Source organism: Anomaloglossus baeobatrachus, chromosome 12 (assembly GCF_048569485.1).
Source record: "Anomaloglossus baeobatrachus isolate aAnoBae1 chromosome 12, aAnoBae1.hap1, whole genome shotgun sequence".
In the NCBI taxonomy this organism is placed as follows: domain Eukaryota; kingdom Metazoa; phylum Chordata; class Amphibia; order Anura; family Aromobatidae; genus Anomaloglossus; species Anomaloglossus baeobatrachus.
Window position 1 is genome coordinate 108,189,182 of NC_134364.1, and position 24,382 is coordinate 108,213,563.

At 43.6% G+C, this 24,382-nt stretch overlaps 1 protein-coding gene across 1 annotated transcript in view; it reads right to left on the reverse strand.

The window, feature by feature from the left end:
- Window positions 1–24,382, reverse strand: part of LOC142257659 (scavenger receptor cysteine-rich type 1 protein M130-like) — an 82,775-nt gene that overhangs the window by 7,714 nt on the left and 50,679 nt on the right. The window contains exons 7-12 of the mRNA XM_075329796.1: window positions 20,260–20,568; window positions 17,744–18,058; window positions 14,785–15,093; window positions 12,467–12,781; window positions 10,466–10,771; window positions 1,029–1,082 (exon numbers count right to left, since the gene is read on the reverse strand). Coding sequence (XP_075185911.1) covers window positions 1,029–1,082; window positions 10,466–10,771; window positions 12,467–12,781; window positions 14,785–15,093; window positions 17,744–18,058; window positions 20,260–20,568 — 1,608 coding nt within the window. The remainder of the gene's footprint in view (window positions 1–1,028; window positions 1,083–10,465; window positions 10,772–12,466; window positions 12,782–14,784; window positions 15,094–17,743; window positions 18,059–20,259; window positions 20,569–24,382) is intronic.

The window sequence follows — 24,382 nt, forward strand, 5'->3', positions numbered from 1 at the left end:
TTTTAACATTTGAAATAAAGGATGAATTTTTACTTTTAACCCACGAGGATTTGTGCTGGATCCTTCCTCTCTTCATTTCCTCCACTAGTGCCTCAGAGGCTAGGTTCGGTAAGGACTTCACTGGGCATGTCCGTGAGGTGGCAGGCCCTGATAGGCTGGATAGCATCAGTTGTCCTTATGATGTGGCCACTATGGACTGGCTTGCGGAGGCCCGCCCTGATGACCTTGCACCTCATCATTGGTCATCAGGTGGTGACTGGTAAGGTGTTTGGAGTGGTGCTGCCCATGTGTCATCAATGATATGGCGGTTCCGGATAGGCCGCTGGTGACGTCACTTATGATGTGGCACTCTGCTATTGGCCCCTGGAGGTGCCATTGTGCCTCACCCTGGGTTTGGGGCGGACCTTAGGTGTTAAAAGTGGCTGGAGACTGCATGGAGGTGTACAGTCTTCATTTTCATTATGATAGAGCCAAATTGCAGTCACCCACTAGTACTAGAAGTGATAGGTAGGGGTAGGCATCTGGTGCCTGTCACGCCAAGATTCATGGCTCGGCACATCATAGTCAGTCATCGCGCTTCCCTCCTACCGTCCAGTCCTGCTTGAGCAGCTCAGTGGAGGTAACTGTATAATAGGATAAAGAGTTGCACACTACTTACAATGTATAGGGGAATGATGAAAAGCAGAACTGCTATGGGAATACTAGACTGAAAAATACAATGAACTATCTGAAAAAAGTGAAAAACATGAAAATGGAATATGCATAACTGCTATGAATAATAGGAATATAAGAGATGTTTAACCATTGTATTGACCAATGCAAAAGAGCCTCAAAACCAACGCCAAGGTAATCTCTATTTTTGGGGTCCCTAACCTATGTGTAACCTCACCTGCAGTTAAAAAACACTTGCTCTGTATGGGAATATGTTTTTGATCTTACACCTCATCCAGTAATTTAGTACATTTTTGCCAAAGGTGTTGTTATGTTTAAAATTGTAAATGATTAGTTATTAAAATATTGCTACCAACCTGTACAAGGTTCAGATTCTGGGCAACTCTGAATGGATGTTTGATTTTTCTCACCTAAATATTACAAGCAGAAGTCATGAAAAAAATAGTAAGATGATTATTGTAGCATTGAGATATACTAATTAAAGAGAAAAGTATAAATGAAGACCTAAAGTAAATATAACATCTGTAACTTCTGACACAAAACGGCTGACTCGGATTGACTAGGCACAAGCCACTCCATTCGGCAGAATTCCGAGAAACCCTGACACCCTTTAACCCTATACAGGAATTGGGATTTATAACAGGGTCCAGGAGATTGCTGCTTATGGATTGGCTGCAGTCCAGAGACAGGAATAGTCGCTAAGCAGGGTCAAAGTCGAGAGGTCATGAAATAGGACAATAGTGTCATCCATTAGAAAAGTTGGGGAGCTGGGCCATTACCGATGAAACAGCAAGGTACCAAATCAACAGGCAGGAGAGTAGACAGAAAAACAGACCACAAATGCAGAGCTAGACAACTGAAAGACTTAACCAGGGAAGTACAAGCTATATTTGGCAGCTTCTAGCAGCAGAAAGCTGAAGGCTTAAATAGGGTGTGGTGCTTTCTAATAGGTTGAAGCTAGGAGCTTATGACTTGAGCTGGACAGCACACACATCCACTTTGTCAGACCATGAAGAACTACAGGACTCAGCCACTCTAAGGGGTACTTTACATGTTGCGACATCGCTAGCAGTTGCTAGCGATGTCCAGCGCGATAGCACCCGTCCCCATCGCACATGCGATATGTCGTGATTGCAGCTTTAGCGAACATTATCGCTACGGCAGCTTCACACGCACATACCTGCTCGGCGACGACGCTGTGACTGCCGAACAATCCCTCCTTCAAGGGGGAGCTGCGTTCGGCGTCACAGCGACTTCACCGCGACGTCACTAATCGGCCAGCCAATAGAAGTGGAGGGGCAGAGATGAGCGGGACATAACATTCCGCTCACCTTCTCCCTTCCGCAATGCCGGTGGACGCAGGTAAGGAGATGTTTGTCACTCCTGCGGGTTTACACACAGCGATGTGTGGAGCTGCAGGAACAACAAACAACATCGTACATGCGGTCAAACCAACATTATGGAAATGAGCGACGTTACACAGATCAGCAATATTGTATGCTTCTGTGCTCGTTCATCGTCGCACCTAGGATTTACACGTTGCGATGTCGCTACCGGCACCAGATGTGCGTCACTAACGACGTGATCCCGATGATATATCGGTAGCAATGTTGCAACGTGTAAAGCCCGCCTAACCCTAGTGGATGGATGGATTCTAAGCTCTCTAGAGTTTCTGGCATTGACTTCTCATCAACACCACCTACAGATTGAATCAGCGTGAATACAGCAGTACCTGATGACAGATGCAGATGTCGCAGGAGCAGGCTCTGGCGGAGATGTGGTAACATCTTTATCAGTTTCACTAACATATTTTAGCCTATTAAGCATTGGAAGGCTTTGGGCTTCCCTTCTGTGACTTGATGATCATAAGTAAATGAACAGTCCAATGTTACATTTTTAGTATTTATGTAACTAGCTGTAGTACCCGGGCATTGCGTTTGAGTTTCTGTCTGTTTCTGTCTGTCTGTCTCTGTCTGTATCCGTTTCTCTGTCTGTCTCTGTATCAGTCTCTCTGTCTGTCTCTCTCTCTGTCTCCCTCTTTCTTTGTGTCTGTCTGTCTCTCTCTATCTGTCTGTCTCCTTCCCCATCTGTCTCCTTCCAGGGCTGTCTCTTTCCCCATCTGTCTCTTTCCCCGTCTGTTTCTTTCCAGGTCTGTTTCTTTCCAGGTCTGTCTCTTTCCAGGTCTGTCTCTTTTCATGGCTGTTTCCTTGCCCGGGCTGTCTCTTTGCCTGGGCTGTCTCTTTGCCTGGGCTGTCTCTTTGCCTGGGCTGTCTCTTTCCCGGCTGTCTCTTTGCCCGGCTGTCTCTTTCCAGGGCTGTCTCTTTGCCTGGCTGTCTCTTTCCAGGGCTGTCTCTTTCCAGGGATTTCTCTTTGCCCGGCTGTCTCTGTGCCCATCTGTTTCTTTCCCAGGCTGTCTCTTTCCCAGGTTGTCTCTTTGCCCGGGCTGTCTCTTTGCCCGGGCTGTCTCTTTGCCCAGGCTGTCTCTTTCCCGGCTGTGTCTTTGCCCGGCTTTCTCTTTCCCCGGCTGTCTCTTTCCAGGGCTGTCTCTTTCCAGAGCTGTCTCTTTCCAGGGCTGTCTCTTTTCCCGGCTGTCTCTTTTCCTGGCTGTCTCTTTTTCAGGCTGTCTCTTTCCCCGGCTGTCTCTTTTCCAGGCTGTCTCTTTCCAGGGCTGTCTCTTTCCAGGGCTGTCTCTTTGCCCGGCTGTCTATTTGCCGGGGATGTATCTTTACGCAGGCTGTCTCTTTGCCCGGGCTGTCTCTTTGCCCGGGCTGTCTCTTTCCCGGCTGTCTCTTTGCCCGGCTGTCTCTTTCCAGGGCTGTCTCTTTGCCTGGGCTGTCTCTTTGCCTGGGCTGTCTCTTTGCCAGTCTGTTTCTTTCCAGGTCTGTTTCTTTCCAGGTCTGTTTCTTTCCAGGTCTGTCTCTTTCCAGGTCTGTCTCTTTTCAGGGCTGTTTCTTTGCCCGGGCTGTCTCTTTGCCTGGGCTGTCTCTTTGCCCGGGCTGTCTCTTTCCTGGCTGTCTCTTTGCCCGGCTGTCTCTTTCCAGGGCTGTCTCTTTGCCTGGCTGTCTCTTTCCAGGGCTGTCTCTTTCCAGGGATTTCTCTTTGCCCGGCTGTCTCTGTGCCCATCTGTTTCTTTCCCAGGCTGTCTTTTTCCCAGGTTGTCTCTTTGCCCAGGCTGTCTCTTTGCCCGGGCTGTCTCTTTGCCCGGGCTGTCTCTTTCCCGGCTGTGTCTTTGCCCGGCTTTCTCTTTCCCCGGCTGTCTCTTTCCAGGGCTGTCTCTTTCCCCGGCTGTCTCTTTCCAGGGCTGTCTCTTTCCAGAGCTGTCTCTTTCCAGGGCTGTCTCTTTTCCCGGCTGTCTCTTTTCCTGGCTGTCTCTTTTTCAGGCTGTCTTTTTCCCTGGCTGTCTCTTTTCCAGGCTGTCTCTTTTCAGGGCTGTCTCTTTCCAGGGCTGTCTCTTTTCCCGGCTGTCTATTTGCTGGGGCTGTATCTTTACCCAGGCTGTCTCTTTGCCCGGGCTGTCTCTTTGCTCGGGCTGTCTCTTTCCCGGCTGTCTCTTTGCCCGGCTGGCTCTTTCCAGGGCTGTCTCTTTGCCAGGGCTGTCTCTTTGCCCGGGCTGTCTCTTTGCCCAGGCTGTCTCTTTCCCGGCTGTGTCTTTGCCCGGCTTTCTCTTTCCCCGGCTGTCTCTTTCCAGGGCTGTCTCTTTCCAGAGCTGTCTCTTTCCAGGGCTGTCTCTTTTCCCGGCTGTCTCTTTTCCTGGCTGTCTCTTTTTCAGGCTGTCTCTTTCCCCGGCTGTCTCTTTTCCAGGCTGTCTCTTTCCAGGGCTGTCTCTTTCCAGGGCTGTCTCTTTGCCCGGCTGTCTATTTGCCCATCTGTCTCTTTCCCAGGCTGTCTCTTTCCCAGGTTGTCTCTTTTCCCGGGCTGTCTTTTTGCCCGTGCTGTCTCTTTCCCGGCTGTCTCTTCGCCTGGCTTTCTCTTTGCCTGGCTTTCTTTTTGCCCGGCTGTCTCTTTCCAGGGCTGTCTCTTTGCCCGGCTGTCTCTTTGCCCGGCTGTCTCTTTCCAGGGCTCTCTCTTTTCCCAGGCTGTCTCTTTTCCCAGGCTGTCTCTTTTCCCAGGCTGTCTCTTTTCCCAGGCTGTATCTTTCCCAGGCTGTCTCTTTTCCAGGCTGTCTCTTTCCCCGGCTGTCTCTTTCCAGGGCTGTCTCTTTCCAAGACTGTCTTTTTCCCAGCTGTCTCTTTGCCCGGCTTTCTCTTTGCCCGGCTGTCTCTTTGCCCAGGCTGTCTCTTTGCCCGGGCTGTCTCTTTGCCTAGACTGTCTCTTTTCAGGGCTGTCTCTTTCCCCATCTGTCTCTTTCCCAGTCTGTCTCTTTCACCGTCTGTCTCTTTCACCATCTGTCTCTTTCCAGGGCCGTCTCTTTCCCTGTCTGTCTCTTTGTCCGTCTGTCTCTTCCAGTGCTGTCTCTTTTCAGGGCTGTCTCTTTTCAGGGCTGTCTCTTTTCAGGGCTGTCTCTTTCCAGGGCTGTCTCTTTGCCCATCTGTCTCTTTCCAGGGCTGTCTCTTTGCCCGGCTGTCTCTTTCCAGGGCTGTCTCTTTCCAGGGCTGTCTCTTTGCCCGTCTGTCTCTGACTCTATCTCTGTGTCTCTTTCCCTGTCTGTCTCTGTCTGTCTGTCTTTTTCTGTCTCTCACTCACACAGAAGCTTCTTATACTAACAGTTTATTTTGTTCCTATAGCAACCACTGACAGTTACTATTAATAGCCCGTATCTCCCAGTTCCATTCAGATTAATGGAGGCAGGATTTTTGAGAGTAACTGTTAAGTGTGGGGTTAAATTTTCCCATCAAAACATAGTCTATGACATTCCCTGGGTCACATGGAGTGTCTGTGCAAAATTTCATGATTGTAAATGCAACGGTGCGGACCTTTAGCGGACATACACACACACACACACACACACACCACACATACATACACATATACATACACACATACATACACTGAGCTTTATATATTAGACTAGTCCCCAATGTATTTAATTAAGCTAGTATTTGAGGATATCATAGTTTCATTTTAGCATAAAATTCACAGTATACTTCTCATCTTGCTCACCTGACCACACGTTGACCCCATTAGGTATAACATTACTGTATGTCCTTTGAAGAAATTCAATTGCACATACTGTATTACACACTATCTGTGTGGAAGGGTGGATGGAACTCCTATCACAGTTTCTAATGATGACTTGACGGCTCCCATCACACAGAATATAATGTAGAATTTAACAGTTCAGTCTTACTAAATGTATAGTGATAACATGTTATGAGAATATAGAGGGTATGATCATAAAAGTGATATCCTAGAAGGCAAATCTGGTGAAGCTATGATGTTGCATCATGGAAGTTATAGTAGAGCATAAAGGACAGGGAAAATCTATGGAGTAAGATGTTGAGGGAGTTGAGGAAAACATTGAGCTTAACTGCAGGAAAGCAAGTAAACCATATATAACAAAAATGCAAACCATGAAAGATAATCAGGCAATGGATGTATGGATAGAAAAAGATGGCAGGACTGCTTCTTTAATCTCATGTAATTCTCAAAAGCTTTTTGTTACAAACTGGCGCTGCCATAGCCGCAAGCAGCCTGCTGCGGTTCTTGTTGCGCCCAGGCACTAGCTGCCGTTTTTGGCCGTGCCTCGGGTCGTCCAGTTGGCTGTTCCTTCCACCACGTCTAAGTGTGGAGAGGCGGCTAGTGCGCATGCGTGCGCCGATTTACCCCAGCCAGAGTCTAAGCCCGGTGTTTTGCCTAGTGAGCATGCTCAACCTGATTGTGTTATGTCTGAGACTAAGTCCTCAGTTCAGGCTACTGAGCATGCTCCCACAATTAACCCTAACAGCCTCTTTGCACAGGTACTTGGACTTCGTGCTGTGTCTAAGTTCTGGGATGTGCCTACTGAGCATGCTCAAACTGATAGTCTGCTTTCTGAGCCTGTTGCTCAGGCTACTGAGCATGCTCAGGCACTTAGTGCATCAGAGGCTAGGTCCGGTAAGGAACTCACTGAGCATGTTCGTGAGGTGGCAGGCCCTGATAGGGCAGAGGGTGTCAGGTGTCCTGATGACGTGGCAACTCCGGACTGGCTCGCAGAGGCCCGCCCCTATGATCTGGCACCTCACCATTGGTTGTCAGACGATGACTAGTGAAGTGTTTGGGGCGTGGCTGCCATGAGGTCATCAATGACGTGGCAGTTCCGGATAGGTCGCATGTGACGTCACTGATGACATGGCACTCTGCTATTGGACCTTGGTGGTTCCACCCTGGGTTTGGGGCGGACCCAGGTTATAAAAGGGGCTGGAGACAACATGGAGGTGCGCAGTCTTCATTTAGAGTTCTTGGTGGCATAAGCCTTGTTGGAAGCGGTAGGTAGGGTTAGGCGAACGGTGCTTGTCACGCCAAGATTCGTGGCTCAGCACATGAGGGTCAGGCGCCGTGCTTCCTTGCTACCATTCCTGTTGTGCTAGAGCAGTCCAGTGGCATTAACTGGGCTGCGGCTGCTGCGTCACCTGTTCAGTTGTGCCTCCTACGCACACGGACAGAATACCTGTTGCGTCACCTGTCCGAGAGTGTCCTCTACGCACACGGACAGTGTACCTGCTACGCCACCTGTCCAGTTGTGCCCTCTACGCGCACGGACAGCGCACCCCAGAACCCCTGTGAAGTTAACAATGTGTTCCTGGATTGGGTGTGTGAACCCTATTATCCTCCTCGGCTTCCCAGTCAAATGCTACTGGTGTGACTACCTGGTCTGACGTGTCCTTTACACTTGTGGCCAGTCGAGTGGTGGCCAGAAACGCTAATCGGAGGACCGCTCGGCCTGACGTGTCTTACACACGTGGCCAACAGGGCGCTGTCGCAGCGGTCTTCTCGGTCAACGCTAACTGGTTACCATCCGGTCTGACGTGTTGTTACACACGTGGTCAGAGTAGCGTCCGCTCCACCGAAACGCTAACTGGGTTGTCGTCCGGTTTGACGTGTCCCTACACATGTGACCGGTTCCTTGAGTTATCTCAGAGCCATCCAGCTCTATAGTCTCCGCCTAACCCACAGGGTGCCAGCAGCTCCATTACCATCTGGAGCACGGTGGGCCCCGACTGGCAATTGGGATATATACCCCTGGTCCTAATCTGCCGGTCCCCCGTAACACTTTTCTTCTTGTCAATTACCTTATTTCTATTTTGTCACAGTTGTCATGCCATGTATGTGCAATTGTTATGCTTCTTGTATTTATAAGGGTGTACACAAATCAACTAACAAATCATTAATACCATTTGTGACACACGCTTTATTAAGCAGGATAGTTATTGAGGAACACAATCTCCTCTCTCAAAAATTGGCAACTAAGAAATCCTATTTAAATCCAAAAAAATCAGCAATAACAACCATGTTATCAATATTGCATATATACGTATAGCAAAATAAAATATTATAATGGGTGTGCAAAAAAAAACTAATATTTTTTTGTGACACAGCCACAGAGTTAAATGTTTCCCTTTTTCAGAAATATTGTGGTGGCTTGCTTCTGCAAATGCATAAAAAAATCGAAGCAGCATTTTAACCACACTGATCATGTAAACAGTAACCAACTGCACTACTCTTCCTGGCTCTCATCTACTATATTATCTCTCTCCCTTTCAATTAAATACCTATTTTTACTTTTTTTGTCACACACTAATCTTTCTCCTGCACTATTCGATACACTGTACAGTTTTTTCAGTGCCTTAAGACTTTCCCTCTCTATCTCTATTGTTAGGCGGTGAGCTTTGACGTCTTCTTATTTTCCAGATTCACCACAAAATGGCCCTACATTTTATGCTTTTGCTTTTATATTGGTATGATAATTGACTGTGCTATACCATGTGAGAATGTGAGAACTGTAGGGCAATATGAGGAAGCTTTCCGGACCCAGCCAAAAACAGTCTTTAATGACACTTTCTGTAAAGTGTAAAATGGCATTTCAGTGTGATTTGAACCACTGCAAATTGCTCGAATTCACCGAGTTAAGCGAATTTCGAAAACTTCAACATAAATTTTCTTTCATGCTACATTAATTTGCTCCTCTCTATTTTACACCTTTTTTAGCCTCGTAATATGCAACTTTTTACTACTTTTGTACAGGAATAAAGTTATAAAGTCCTAATATGTTTTATTTTATGCCAACATGTTAACTCCTCTTTTCCCGTATTTAATGGGAACCTATCAGGTGCAATATGCACCCAGAACCACGAGCAGGTCTGGGTGCATATTGCTAATCCCTGCCGAACTGTCCCTGTATACACTAGCATAGATAAAGAGATCTTTAGAAAAAGTATTTCTAAAAATCTTATATCATATGCTAATGAGCGAGGACACTAGTCCCCTGAGCGTTAGTTCCTCGGCCAGTCGCCCCTCTTAGCATATTAGTATGCCCCTGTGGACCCCTTTGGGCGTACTATCATGTTAATCAATGTGCAGCGTCAGAGGATGATCTCACTCACCTCTCCACCACCAACGCCGCCCAACGCTGGATTTTGGCTCAGTGAGCATGACCCCGGAGTTTGGGTCATGCACACTATGAAGCCGGGTGTACATGTCCTGGCTTCAAACTGAAGTAGTGCGCATGACCCAAAGTCCGAGGTCATGCGCACTGAGCCGAAATCCCCCGTCGGAAGTGATGGCAGCGGAGAGGTGAGTGAAATCATCCTGTGTTGCTGCACATCCATTAACATGTTAGCACGCCCACATGGGAGTACCAATATGCTAATGGGGTCGACTGGCCGGGGAACTAACGTCCAGCGGGCTAGTGCCCTCACTCATTAGCATACAGTACGGATCTTTAGAAATACTTTTTCTAAATATCTCTTTATCTTTGCTAGTGTATACAGGGACGGTTAGGCAGGGATTAGCAATATACACAGAACTGCTCATGGTTCTGGGTGCATATTGCACCTGACAGGTTCCCTTTAAGTGTTAGTATTAAAAAGTGGTGGATTACAGCGGGCTTTACACGCTGCGATAACGTTAATGATTTATCGTCGGGGTCACGTCGTTAGTGACGAACATCCGGCGTCATTAACGATATTGCAGCGTGGGACACTTATGTGCGACCTAAAACGATCACAAAAGTGGCCAAAATCGTTTGCCGCGGAGAGGTCGTCCTAAAACAAAAAATCATTCTCTTCTAATTAACAATGTTGTTCCTCGTTCCTGCGGCACCACACATTGCTGTGTGTGACACCGCAGGAGCGAGGAACATCTCGTTACCTGCCTCTACCGCCAATGCGAAAGGAAGGAGGTGGGTGGGATGTTACGTCCCACTCATCTCCGCCCCTCCGCTTCTATTGGATGCCTGCCGTGTGACGTAGCTGTGACACCGCATGACCAGCCCCCTTAGAAAGGAGACGGATCACCGGCCACAGCGAAGTCACAGGACAGGTAAGTCCGAGTGACGGGGGTGCGCGTTTTTGTGCACGACGGGCAGCGATATGCCCATGTCGCACAAACGATGGGGGCGGATATAGACGCTAGCGATATCGGTAACGATATCGCAGCGTGTAAAGCCCGCTTAAGTGGTGCAGTCAACAACTAACAAGCAATGTCAGAAATTGAGCTAATGTTTTGGTGCAAACACAATGATAAATATACAAAATTAAACACAAATTTCAGTGACTGGCAGAATTATATTACAAAGTAATGTCAAAAACATAAGATTATGAAAAAAGGGTGATATATATTCCATATTATATAAAGAAATATTTCTACACATACTTACAAACTAAATAAGCGTAGTCTCTGTTACTGCAGGGGTTTGTACTCCACGGAGATGATGGACACTCCCACAATAGTTTACTATGCTTGGTGCAGTTTATATGATCCACCCAGAAGGATCCCTTGCTAACATCACCCATTTTTATATCTAGGTATCCCTTGGATCCACAATTCAGATGTTTGCAGATAACGGATAGAGAGAACTCTGGCATAACATTATTACACGCAAAGCCCCATCTTCCATTATAGTAAACTTCTAGCCATCCTTCACATTCATGTGGCCCATCAACCAGACGAAGATCCAAAAATTCTGCAAAAAAAAAAAAAAGATATATTTACCTATGATGAACAGCAAAAAGAAATTCTCAGGGATTTACCTTTTTATATAACCCTCCTCAACCTTCTATATAGAAAACTGACTAAAATGATACCTTTATATCTACGATCTGATATGTTAATCCAGATAAATCCATGTTTTTCTCAATATGTAAATGAGCTGTTTAGATTTAGGGTCCGGATATAAATTTCTAAGAGACTCTGCCTCCAAAGCTTATTCTAAATCACAGGAGGTGCTATGATTATGAGACATGTAATGACTGATAGTCTGCTTCTTTGATCTAAATGTCTGATAATCCTAATCGAAAAGTTTGGACTTGTTATGCAACATAATCATAGTGTGCCTTTTCTAACTGATAACTGTACTACCATAACAATTTTTTTTTAGCTTAAATACTATTTGGATATGTATTTGGAAGTAGAAATCATTTTTGCCATTGGGTGCTATTGAAAATAATGCACTGTTTTGTTTTTATAGGCTTTTCGTTTGCTTCCACATTCAATTTGGATAAATCAGCTGAGAGAAGGTTAGAAAAAGAACAGATTAATAATTATAAACTTTTCCCTCAATCATCCACATAAATTTACTGATGGATTCTCAGTTAACACATAATGTAAGGCTATGTCTAAGTAACTGTAGTTTTGGTCCCAGAGTTGACCATAAAAAATACATCATTTACACCAATAATATTAAATAACCCCCTTTGGATGACCATTCTTTCCATGGAACGAATACCCGCGTGAAAAAATATACTCCAAAAACTATTCTCTTCTGTATTTTGAATGATACCTGTCTCTCCAAGCATAAGGATGCACACAAAAAAATCAAATAAAACGTAGCATCTATTTTTTTTTTTTATTCAATGCATTTTTTCAAAAACTATTTGATTTTGTAAAATGTAATATCTTCTGATATATAAAATTGGATGGTATATGATGACAACACAGATTTAAAATGAAAGAATGACAATGGACAATTTGTTTAAAGGTCAGAGGCAAAAGAAGATAAATATTAAAAACATTTTAATAAAACTTAATTGCAAAAACTGTTTTTTAAGCCACAAAGGAATGAGTACGTGAAAAAAGGAGCCAAAAATGGACAAACATTTTAAAAGGAACAATGAACTAAAAAATGTAAACTCACAAATGACTGCTTTGAACTGACCATTTATTTCAACAAAAATAATTGCCGAATTCTGGGACAGAGTCCAATTTGTTAGTCCATTGCAAATTTCCTTATACCTGCACCTCTTCTAATTACTAACTCGCGCGCAACCAGATTAAATGTCAAAAACCTGAATACAAATTTCCTTTAACACAAAAGTGAAAGAACAGAATCGATTTTTTTCTTAAAGTATCCATCTTATCTTAAAACTTTATGATGTCACGGTGATGAAGTATCAATAATGGACCAGGACGTTTCAAATTTCCATTCATGCCATTACTGTTCTTATTGTTCGATAGTTCAGAAGGACCTAGTCCTTTGTCTGTGACCCTATTTAAACTGGTCACATGAGCTAACTAAATTGAAGTCTCCAATACACCATACTAGGCTGTGCTGTAATGTTCTCTAGCATTTGGAAAACAAATATAACTAATTTGGAGTTCAAAAGGTATAGAAGGAGTGTATTTTGCTCACTACCGCACATGAACATATATTGTCTCTTACCTGAGCATATCACACCAGCATCTTCTTTATGACCACAGTCAGTCTTACCAAACTGTTTGGAAGGACAGTTCCAGATATATGTTTCATTTCCTACACACTCTACATCGTCCAGCCAGATGTCCCCAGTTCCTCTCCCATAATAGGCTCCAGTTGTACCTTTGACAGCAGATCCGCAGTCCAACTGCTTACAAACAACATCTGCATCTGATTTGTCCCAGGAGTCATCACAGATCGTCCCCCATCTTCCATCATGATAAATCTCCACTCTTCCCACACATCGAGCAGAACCATTCACCAGCCTCAACTGTTTACTTTCTAAATTAGATTAGACACACATTATTCTTATATTGTATGTATATAATACATATGTATATATGTGTATATATATGTGTATACACATACACGTAAACACAAATAAAAAAAATTAGGCAACACTTGGGCATCATAGAAAGACTCTAAGTCAATTAAACTTCAGGGATATCATTATGTCCAGTTAAAACGTATAAGTAGATGTGAATCAATGTCACCAACTGAAGTGCAAATGAAAGGGACAAAATATGCACTGGAGAGGAATGGAAGGATAACCCCCAAAATTGGAGTGGCCACAGACAATTATTTTCTCCATGTTTCCTGATGAATTTTTCATTAGTTTTGTATCTTGTTAGTGCTTTTATCACTAAAGATAGTGTAGATCGATCTGCAGACGATAGGGTTTGGCTTGAACTATTTCAAAATTGCGATAACACCAAAATTTCAACACAGATTCAATTCACAAAAAAAGCTCTCTTTTTTTTTCCTATGCCCATTTCCTTTCTATCTTTCTTCATCTACTTCTCTCATTCTCTCCTTCCATTCTTGTTGCAAAATTAGTCCAGCTCCTCCAATATGGTACATCAAAACTTGTCGTTGGAAAAGGTTTTCTGTATCCTCAAATACTATTTCAAAGGCTTGGAGTTGATACCAGGACATAGACTGCTATGTGAAGGGAGCTGGAAAAGGCCGAAGAAGAGGATCAACTTATCAGTAAAATCAGTATGTGTTCATTTGCGTGAGAAGGAACTGGAAGAACAATGCTTGAATCCTACAAAATGGCCTTTGTAACTGGTGTCAAAAATTGTCATAAACAGACTCCATGAATATGGTTTTAGGGCCCATTGTCATGTATTTAGACCTGTGCTCACAGACCGATTCCATTCAACTTGATTAGTACTTGCCAAAAAACACTAGCTTGGGCAGGTTCATCATTGATTCCCTGTTTGCTTTACAGTGGTCAATGTAAGGCATCCTGAAACATCATTCAGTTTGACTACGTTTGCAGTGGGTGAGTGATGGCCTCGAGAGTCTTAGGCTATGTGCCCACGCTGCGGATTTACCGCGGATTTTGCCGCGGATTTGCCGCGGATTTGCCGAAAATCTGCAGCAGCGGCACTTCCAAGCCATTTCAATGGCATTTTGGAAATGCTGTGTCCATGCTGCGGATTTTTCCGCTGCGGATTTGCCGCGGATTTTGATCCGGAAAAATCTGCAGCATGTCAATTGTTTGTTGCAGATTTGGTGCGGATTTTGGGTATAGAATGGGGAAAAAAAAAAAAATCCGCATCAAAATCCGCGGCAAATCCGCGGTAAATCCGCGGCAAATCCGCGGGTGCGGATTTGCCGCGAAAGTCGCGGATTTTCAGGCAGAAAAATCCGCAGGTACATTCTACCGTGGACACATAGCCTTATTCTTGGAGGGTTATACAAACCTCCATGTTTTAGCCAACTTAACTGCTAAGTATCAGGATTAAATCTAAAGAGCCAGTTTTACAACTTACACTGGTGCCAAGTTTCCTGTTTTACCTTCTGATACCAGAAAACCATTGATGTCATTGACAAAATCTTAAACTCCACAAATCTGGATCCAATTAAGAAACTTTTGGACATTTAGCATCCACCATTGCTAAATGGAGCCAAAGACTATCCCAATGCTCACTGATCCAAGTCTGGGAGAAAATTTTACAGTATACCATTCACCATTTCAGCATAAACATGATCAAATATTGCCAAGAATTCATACAAGGATATTGGGGGCCATACACAATTCTAAGTCACATCAAGAATTGCTGAAATTCATGCAAAGTAGAGTTTTGATTTTTGGGGTAATCCAAATCCAGCTTCAAATTGGTTGAGTATTTGGGGGTTTTTGATTGTTAATAAAGAGGATTAGAATCGGTAAATATTTTCAACATCAAACTTTGGGGTTATTTTTGAATTAAATGACATTTATTGGAGTTGTCTTATTTACTAATAGTCGTGAAGATACATTTACGCTACTATACCTGAGCAGATGACTTCTATCTCCATTTTCTGATCAGTCTCTTCAGATGATTTGCTAATAGAACAATCTGACAGTCGGGTCTCATTTCCCAGACATTTTCCACTGAGATACACATAGCCATTGATTGCTGTTGATTCTCTAATATATGAGCCAACTGCATGACCACAATGTATTTCTCGGCACACAACGTGGGTCTCGTTGATGCCCCATTGGTCACTGGACGCTCTGCTCCATGTATTATTTGTGAGAATCTCCAGTCTTCCCACACAGTGATCCTCTCCATCCATCAGCCTCACTGTCTGCTCTTTTCCTGTGTAATAGAAAGCAATAGTTTAATTAAAGGTCAATGTTTTATAGAAGTAGCTCCAAAGAGTTTCTAAGTGACTATACTAAGATGTAATCAAATGTGTAAAGTGTAGAAATTGACGTCTAATGAGAACAACATCAGTGTACAATTTGTAATTTGATTTTTTTTTATTTCTAGGTTATCACCATCATATTATTAGGAGTTTCGGAACCCAACAATCCTACTATCTGTTATCTGCTTTATCGATAGTCAGAATACTGCTGCTTCACTCACTACGAAGTAGCGACCACCCAGAACTGCAGAACAACTCCAATCCTCTTCAATTGGAGCTGAGCTGCAGTTTTATTAATAGCCACTACGTAATGTAAGACCGGTGCTGGTCAGCTCCTTTCACGGTTTATATCTGGCCACCAGAACAGACCCCCTCCCATTTTGTCAGTGATTAAACGCTTTAAGACATTTAATGCCATATTTAAATGGCTTTATAACCCCCTACTAATATATGCCGGACATGTACCACGCAAGTTATTGGCAGGTATATAGAGCAGAACTTGCCCCATACAGGCAGGACTTGACTAACAGCTGTGGGTGAAGGAGAGCTCCTCCCATGACTGTTAACTTGTTAAATGCTTCTGTCAATCTCAGAGTGGCATTAATAGTGTGCTGGCACGGGGCCATGCAATTCTTTATGCTCATCGATGCCCCCATGACAAAATATGGTAAAATGAATAATGTCATTCAAAAGTACAACTCATGCAAAAAAAAATCACATGCCTATGTGGACAAAAAACAAAGTTATGACATTTGGAAGAAGCAAAAATGCAAAAAAAATTATATTGGCCGTGTCATGAAGGGGTTGAATAATGAAGCCAATTACTGGTATAGCTCAAACGGGTACCATAGGTCTGGGTGCAGCTTTGCACACTCATGCAACACTATACTGGTCTGTAAAGTGGACAAGAATAGGGCATTTTCCATTTTTCCCACACACATTTAATTTCATTATGTGGGTGAGTTGGCCTTCAGTTGTACGTAAGGAGAACTGGACAAAAATACATCTATCTGAATGAGCTCTAAACCTGTGAATTGTGTCTTTCAAACTAGCTGTGCTCTTAACCAATACCAAATCCTAAGGGAACTTATTTCCTAATTTTCATGCCCTTTCCATTTTGCCAGGTGTAAAGTTTTTATTTTTGATTTGATGGTAATGTGGCTTTTTCATTAGAAATCTGCCAGTATATCCTGATCAATGTTAAATCCACTTGATTACACGAGTAGTTGAAAAAGAGTTATTTGAAATTCTAATTCCTCAAAATTTTATAAAACTTGCAGCAAATTGAAAATATTCCAAAGCCCACAATTACCCTAAAAAGACAACTTTCTGAAGTCTCTTAGGACTGTACTCAACCTCTTTCAAGCTTTGTAATGCAAGGTCTAAGTGAGTGCCCTCAACACACCGTATATAACTATAGGTAACCAGGCCACAAGTGGTAAAAGACAGCCTGTTTATTATAATAAAAAAAGATTTAAAAATTATATTTTTTGTAATAAACAAATTTGACTGCATCTGCCTTTAAATTTAAGAAAAAATAATTAAATATCTTTCTCAAGGATTTCCTAAGAGGTACTTATGAAACTCAGGGCTCAATAAGGTTGTCTTTACCTTAACACTAGAAGTCCCAGAAATTTCGAGCTCCCCCCTGAAGTCCCGAAAGAGGGTCAAATGACCCTTAGTCCAAACTGAATAGAACTAACTAGAAACTTAATGGCTAAACTCAATGGAAAACAACAACCTCCTGTGGTGCGACAGTAATGGCCTTAATTACAGAACAAAAGACGGTGATTATAGGATGTTAGCTAAAATCCTTCAGGTCATTCCACCCGTCTCTGGGTTCCAAAGGTAGAAATGTTAAATGACCCCTCTCTGGGACTTCTAGTGTTAAAGAGCTCAAACAGGGTTCAATATAGTCCTAGATGAGCTCTGAATGTTATATGTGTCCTTTCTTGGCAATGAGAGGCTTTGAAGTATCGCGATTTGTGGCAAATTTATTTGACTTACCTGATATTTTTGGGAAAAAATTTGGTGAAGCTGTTAAATCCATATTTAAATCCAAAAATGTAACCCCTTCACCTTTGGGCAATGTTCCATTTTTTGATTTTGTTTTTTGCTCTCCTTCTTACGAGAGCCATAGCGTTTTTATTTTTCCGTCAATCTTGCCAAATGAAGGTCACTGAGACATGCCAGGAAACGTGTAAAAACCAATGTGGAGCACAGAAAGGGCAGTAGCCATATGGGAATAGAACAAAGCCCAGAACAGCTAAAAGAGGTATCTATCTATCACATATTTTGGAAATATGGGGATAGAGAAGAAGATGGATACTGACAGCCCAAACAAATGGCAGCTGACCACAGTACAGCCTTAACTTTTAGATGCATGAGGGGTCTAACGAAGGAGATGATGTCACTGAGACTTGCCAAGAAACTTGTAAAAACCAATGTGGAGCACAGAAAGGGCAGCAGCCATATGGGAAGAGAACAGAGTCCAGAATAGGTAAAAGAGGTATCTATCACATATTCTGTAAATATGGGGATAGAGAAGAAGAAATATCTGCCCAGCTTACATATTATTTTAAACACAGCTAAATGGCTTACCTGTGCAGATTACACCAGCCGTATCCCAAGGTGGACAGTCACCATTTCCGAGTGCAGTTACACTACAGTCCCCAAGATGGTATTCTGTACCTGTACAATGGAATCTGTACTTTGTACTAATATTAAATTTACCAAAATGGCCTCTATCGGGAATAGAGACAACTACCCCACATTTAATTTGCCTGCAGAGTACATTAGCTTCTCGTAGAGTCCAATGAGAGCTGCACATCGCCATCCATCGTCCTTCATATAATATCTCTACTCTTCCAGAACATAGATGGCTTCCATTCACAAGTCTGTAGCTGTTAAAAATGCCTAAAAAATGTCAACATTGTTAAAACCCAATGGGAAGAAATTATAATTGTCATGTTCAATCAACAACAAATATGGTACTGGTTTTCTATTCATGAAAAACACAATCTATCTGGTGAGACGGGCCTCACCACCGAGGTCAGGAGACAATTGAATAATGAATTAAGCAGTCATGTTATTATTTAATGTAGTTGCACTACAGTATAGGTGGCAATGCTCAGTCATCACCTTGAGCTGTCTAGGGTACCGCAAACAGATGTGAGTAGAACATGCATAGAGTTCAACATAGGAGACACACTTATCCCTTAACAATGGACACTCATGGCCAACAGTGTTGGCATCTTGAAATTGTTACAGAAAATTAAGTATCTCTCCCAGAAAATAATTGTAATTACACATTTAGTTATTCACATGTCTATTTCCTTTATGTGTATTGCAACAACACAAATAAAAGTGAAGAAATAAAGGCAATTTGGACATAATTTCACACAAAAATGCAAAATTTGGCCGGACACAATTGTTGACACCCCCAACTTAATACTTGGTTGCACACCTTTTGGAATTAATAACTGCAACCAATGACTTTATTTCACCATCCTCAAGCTTTTTAAACCTCCCAACTTGACTTTTGGACGCTTCTTTTGCAAAATGCTCAACATCTCTCATATTTAAAGGTGCCCTCTCCAAAAACAATTTTAGGATCTCTCCACAAGTGTTCATTGGGATTTAGATCCAGACTCATTGCTGCCACTTCAGGACTTTCCAGAGCTTATTTTCCATCCATTTTTGGGGCTTCTTGAAATATGTTTGGGGTCATTTCCTACTGGAAGACCCATGACCTAGGATGCAAACCCACCTTTCTGAGACTTGGGAACTACATTGAGAAACAAAATCCTTTGGTAATCTTCAGATTTCATGATACCTTGCACACAGTCAAGATACCCAGTGCCTGGGACAGAAAAACAACCCCAAAACCTCTCTTAACCGCCAAGATATTTGACTGTAGGTAGTGTGCTCTTTTCTTTGTTGGCCTCATTTGGTTTCTGGTAACCAGTTGAATGATGTACCATATCAAAAGCTCTTTCTTTGTCTCATGTGTCCACAATATGCCTTCCAGAAGGATTTTGTCTTACTCCCCTACATTTTGGCAACCTGAAGACTAGATTTTTTGTTTCTTCGTCAGCAGTACGGGTCCTCCTTTGTCTCCTGCCATAGTGTTTCATTTCATTCAAATGTCAACAGACTGTTTCTACTGATGCTGTTACACCCTGAGCCTACAGGACAGCTTGAAGTTTTTTGAAACTTGATTGGTGCTGCTCATCTACCGTCCTGACTATCCTGCATTGGAACCTTTCAACAATTTTTTTCTGCCGTCCTTGTCTAGGGAGCTTAGCTACAATGCCATGAGTTCTAAACATTTTCATTATGTTGTGAATCGTGGAGAGTGGGACATCAAGTTCTCTTCTCCTTCTGTTCTCCATGCTTAGTGTAGAAAAAACAGACACAGAAAGCAAAGATTGAGTGAACTTCTCCTTTTTTACCCGGTTTCAGGTGTGATTTTCCCCATATTGCCCACACCTGTTACTTGCCTCAGGTAAGTTTGAATGAGCATCTCTTGCTTGAAACAAAGTTGTTTACTCACAATTTTAGGAAGGTGCCAAGAATTGTTTTCTGGGAGAACTACTTCAGTTTCTGGAATAATTTCAAGGATGCCAACACTTTTGCATATGACTATATAATGTACATTTTTGTCATAAGCTGCTAAAGAAAGAATAAACCTGACTCTGGAGCAGAGCTTGCTTCAAACCAGGCAGATGCCATCTGTGCTACTCAGCTAGGATTTGCCTGCTACTGCAGTGACTGGAACTTGCTCCAGTCACTGCAGCTAATCAATTTAAATGGTGCTATCAATCACTCACAGCAGAATGCAGATGTCATTAAAGATGAATGCGGGCATTGGCTCTCATCAGCCCCATCAGCCTGTTGATGTTCTCCTTATTGGAAAACCAAGATTTCTCTGCAGCATCTACTGCAATACTGTAGTATAATACATGAATAGTTATTTTTCATTATAATAAAAAATATACATTACATAATTTTTTTATATTAAAAACTTTTCATTAAAAACACATTTGAAATAGAAAAATTAGGCAGCATTGTAATACTGGCTGGGTCAATAATGGGTTGTAAATAATATCACATACCTTTACATTGAATAGCAGGAGGATACTGATTGCTGCAGGTTCTCTTTTCTCCAGGTTTTCTTGCACAGTCTATTAACCTAGTCTCATTACCGGTACAGTGGATTTCCTCTGTCCATATTCTTGCTTTTCTTCTTGGATAGTTTATTAACGCTGGCACGGCTTCTCCACAGTGAAGCTCTTTGCAGAAGACATTGGCTGTGTTTAATTCTGCATCAATTTCACAGACCGATCCCCATTCATTACCATGCAAGGATTCCAAATGTCCCGAGCAAGTGTTGGGCCCATCCACTAATCTGTACTCTCGGTGACCTAAAGAAGTACAAACCATTATTTACTTGATTAAAGTATTATCTCTTCACGATTTTATGCTTCTTTGGGTATGTGCACAGGGCATATTTTTCAGGTTTATGAACCCCCTAAAAAAGACCTAAAAATGCTGAAGTAGAATAAGCATATGCACTGCAATTGACATGCCCATGGGGTCTGGGGTTACTCATCATTGGGCCGCAGTTCTTCTCCTGGGTCGCCACGGTGGCCTTCCCCAGTTCTGTGACCCCGACGGTGTCAATAACGATGGGTACAGGGATGATGGGAGTAGTTGTTTGTGACACCACCTGTGCTATAATGAGAGCTGCCACTGCGGAGGGTCTATGTCTTCTGGGGTGGAGGGTAACACAGCTCAGGTGTTGCAGCTTTCCACTGGTAGAGCTTTGCCCCAGGGGGATGACAGGAGTGGCAGTAGTCGCCTATGACGCAGGGCCACGATATAGAAAGCGCCGGCAGTAACGTGACAACACAGAGGGTGCAGTTCAAGTTCTCTACTCACTGAAAGCACACTGCCATTGGAGCACCGAGCTAAGGTGTGATGGGCTTCAGCTGATCCCGAATGCTTCGACGGTCGAGGCCGGTGTTTCCTTCTGTACGTCACCTTTCTACAGGTTTTCCTCCACCCCGACTCCTGGGCCGAAGAACGGGTCACGGGTGCCTTCTGCGAACCCTGGGATCGCCTTTCTTTCCTAAGAACCCGGGTCGAGCTTCCAGCTCCGGACCACGGGCCCCGAACTGTCTGTGTCTGCTTCTCTCCTCCTGAATGCAACATGGTGCTTGCTGCACCCGGAGCTGACTGACTACTCTGTGTGATGGCTCCTAACTCCCCTGTTGGTGCCTTGCCTCCCAGGTTCCTGAAGTAGTGGGCAAGAGGTCCCATACCTCCTGATCGCCACCCCAGCACCGACCCTAGCCCAGTCCCAGTGGAAGAGCTCCCATGTTATGTGTTGGTTGAGTGTGTTGTTGGTGGTTTACCGGTGACTACCTTCTCTGTATCCGAGATGAATACTGCACCTCGGGTGAGGTGCAGTACCATGTGATGCCTGAAGCCGCAGGGGCGCCATACAATGAAAAAGTGGCTTACTGTTCATATCGTCAGTTTTCTTGTGCATTTTTAACCACATAAGAGAGGGATAGCAGTGAAGTGGCTAAAAGCAACCTGATGTGTTCTTCTGGTAGCACTAACTAGTTAATATATATAGTTAAAAATGAAAAAACGCAGTAAAAACAAATTAAAGGATCCCAGAGAACTCTGCTGTCAATTTTCTGGAGCATTTTCTCCTTCAAAAATTCAGCAGGTACATGTCACTCTGGAAACAAGGGGACGCAATACAATGGGAATACCAGGGAATCAATACAATGGAAGGCCCTGGATTTCTGGAGAGGGGTTACATCCTTAAACTCACCTAAGGCTGATCCCTGCCCCCATGCACCATCACGTGGCTAGGACTTCACTGGCCCTGAAGTCACCCTAACTAGTGAAGGCCAGTGGGATGCTAGACTTTCCATTACAATAAGACAACATGATCTAGGTAAGACAAATAGGTGGGGAAATACACAACAAATAACACTCCATAACTTCTCCAGCAGCAACTTCACAGCTGCAACAGAATTAACACCTCAGCTTCTTCAGATACAGGATCCTTAGAAGTAGACAGCATAGATATGAACTATAGCCAGTGTAGGGAGGACTGGATACTTCTAGTAGAAGTGAGTGGCTACAGATGAGATTGCAACTATAGTTGAAAAGAGAAGGGCATAGACAGTAGAGTAGAGCAATTTTCGAGGTTCGCCAACTTGACGTTCGAGTGATTTTGGGGGGTGCTCGAGATCGAACTCAAATGCGAGCTTTTTGCTAAAAGCTTGACAGCTCGAGTTACGTTCGAGAACATTTCGATCAGCAAAAAGCCTAGCTATTTACTATCTGGCTATTCACTGTAAAAGTGTGAGTCACTGTGATTCACAATATTATCAAATTTCAGCATATAGTGTGCTGGGGGGACGCAGTTTAGATCTGTGGTGCTGAGAGAATGCTGATCGCCATTTTGTTTTTTTCCTAAGCGCGCGTGCAGCGGGCCAGGATGTCAGCCAATCACAGACACACACAGGTAAGTGGATTTTTGCCAGACAAGCAAGGGCATGTGTCATAGGCTGTGAATGTCACATGTCCTTGCCTTATAAATACGGCCATTTTCCCTATTGGCGCCATTATCTGCCTTCTGCGTGTGGGTGACAGTCACAGCTCACGCTGCTGCCGCCGATCCTGCTGTGCGCCCTATAGACATAGTGCTAGCTACACAGCGCTGTAGGGATTAGGGAGGGACTGCAGGCTACTTCAGCCCTTTTCAGGGCTGATTTTCAGGTGTTCATAGCCATAGCTGCTAGGCAGGTCCATGCAAAGGCTGTATACAGCTTTAGATAACAGCGTCTGCGTACCTCAGCTCAGCGAATTCTTTGCTGCATTTCATCATTAGGAGGAATAGAAAGTGAGGCTTCCTTGCTGTACACTGACCCACAAAACCCGGGCACTCTACCCACCTGCCCACTTTTGCCACGCTATTTTATTTGCCAAAGAGCTGACACTTTCTGCCATCCTAAAAGTGTCTGGAATACTGTTAGTTTTCCTTTCCTTTCCTGGTACCCACAGAACCCGGACACTGTACCCACCTGCCCACTTTTGCCACGCTATTTTATTTGCCTAAAGAGCTGACACTTTCTGCCATCCTAAAAGTGTCTGGAATACTAACTTATTTTTTCTTTCCTGTCCTGGTACCCACAGAACCCGGGCACTGTACCCACCTGCCCACTTTTGCCACACTATTTTATTTGCCCAAAGAGCTGACACTTTTTCTGCCATCCTAAAAGTGTCTGGAATACTAAGTTAGTTTTCCTTTCCTGTCCTGGTACCCACAGAACCCGGGCACTGTACCCACCTGCCCACTTTTGCCATGCTATTTTATTTACCCAAAGAGCTGACACTTTCTGCCATCCTAAAAGTGTCTGGAATACTAACTTAGTTTTCCTTTGCTGCCAAGCAAGGTACAACACATGGGCATTCTACACTCCTTTCCATTTCTGGAATGCAATTATTAACTGCAGGTAGTCCAGGCAATCTGTGAGGAAGGTGCAGGTGTGGATATAATGTTGCCTTCATCCAATGGTGGTTCTCTCGATGTCTGACAGCTCAACAATAACATCTGTTTCCACTTCCAAAATAAGTGATGACCTGCCAATCACACTCCCGGTTGCGGGTAAAGTGGTGGAAGTTCAGTGTGAAAAAGCATGTGTGACTGCTGTCCCCACAGTCACAGAGGATGAAGAGCACGCAGATGCACTTGATGGGGCAGGCGGTGGTTGCACCGCCCCGCTAGGCCACATTGTAGAACAGTGAAATTCCCATTGCGACTTATGCTTCATTTAAAGTCATGTACAGGGTGGGCTCCCCAGTATGCAGCAAAACCACGCAACAGGAAAAGAACTGTATGCAGTTGGGTGGATAAATGATTGTTTAACTTTCCCAAAACAAACAATAAGAACCATGCATAAAACTTAAAGAATAGAACAATCTATTCAGTTGCCTACTACCTGCTAATCCCTCTGCGTAGCAGGAGTAATTGTGTGTGTGTGTGTGTGTGTGTGCGAACACGACTTCCAAGTGGCGCATCACAAGAGCTTACAACTAATCTACCTAAACATAGACAAAACCCATTACCTCCCCTGAATACCCTTGTTAGCTGAAGCCTCACAGATAAGGCAGATGATAACAGTGTGAATGCAAACCACACAGCTCAGTAAC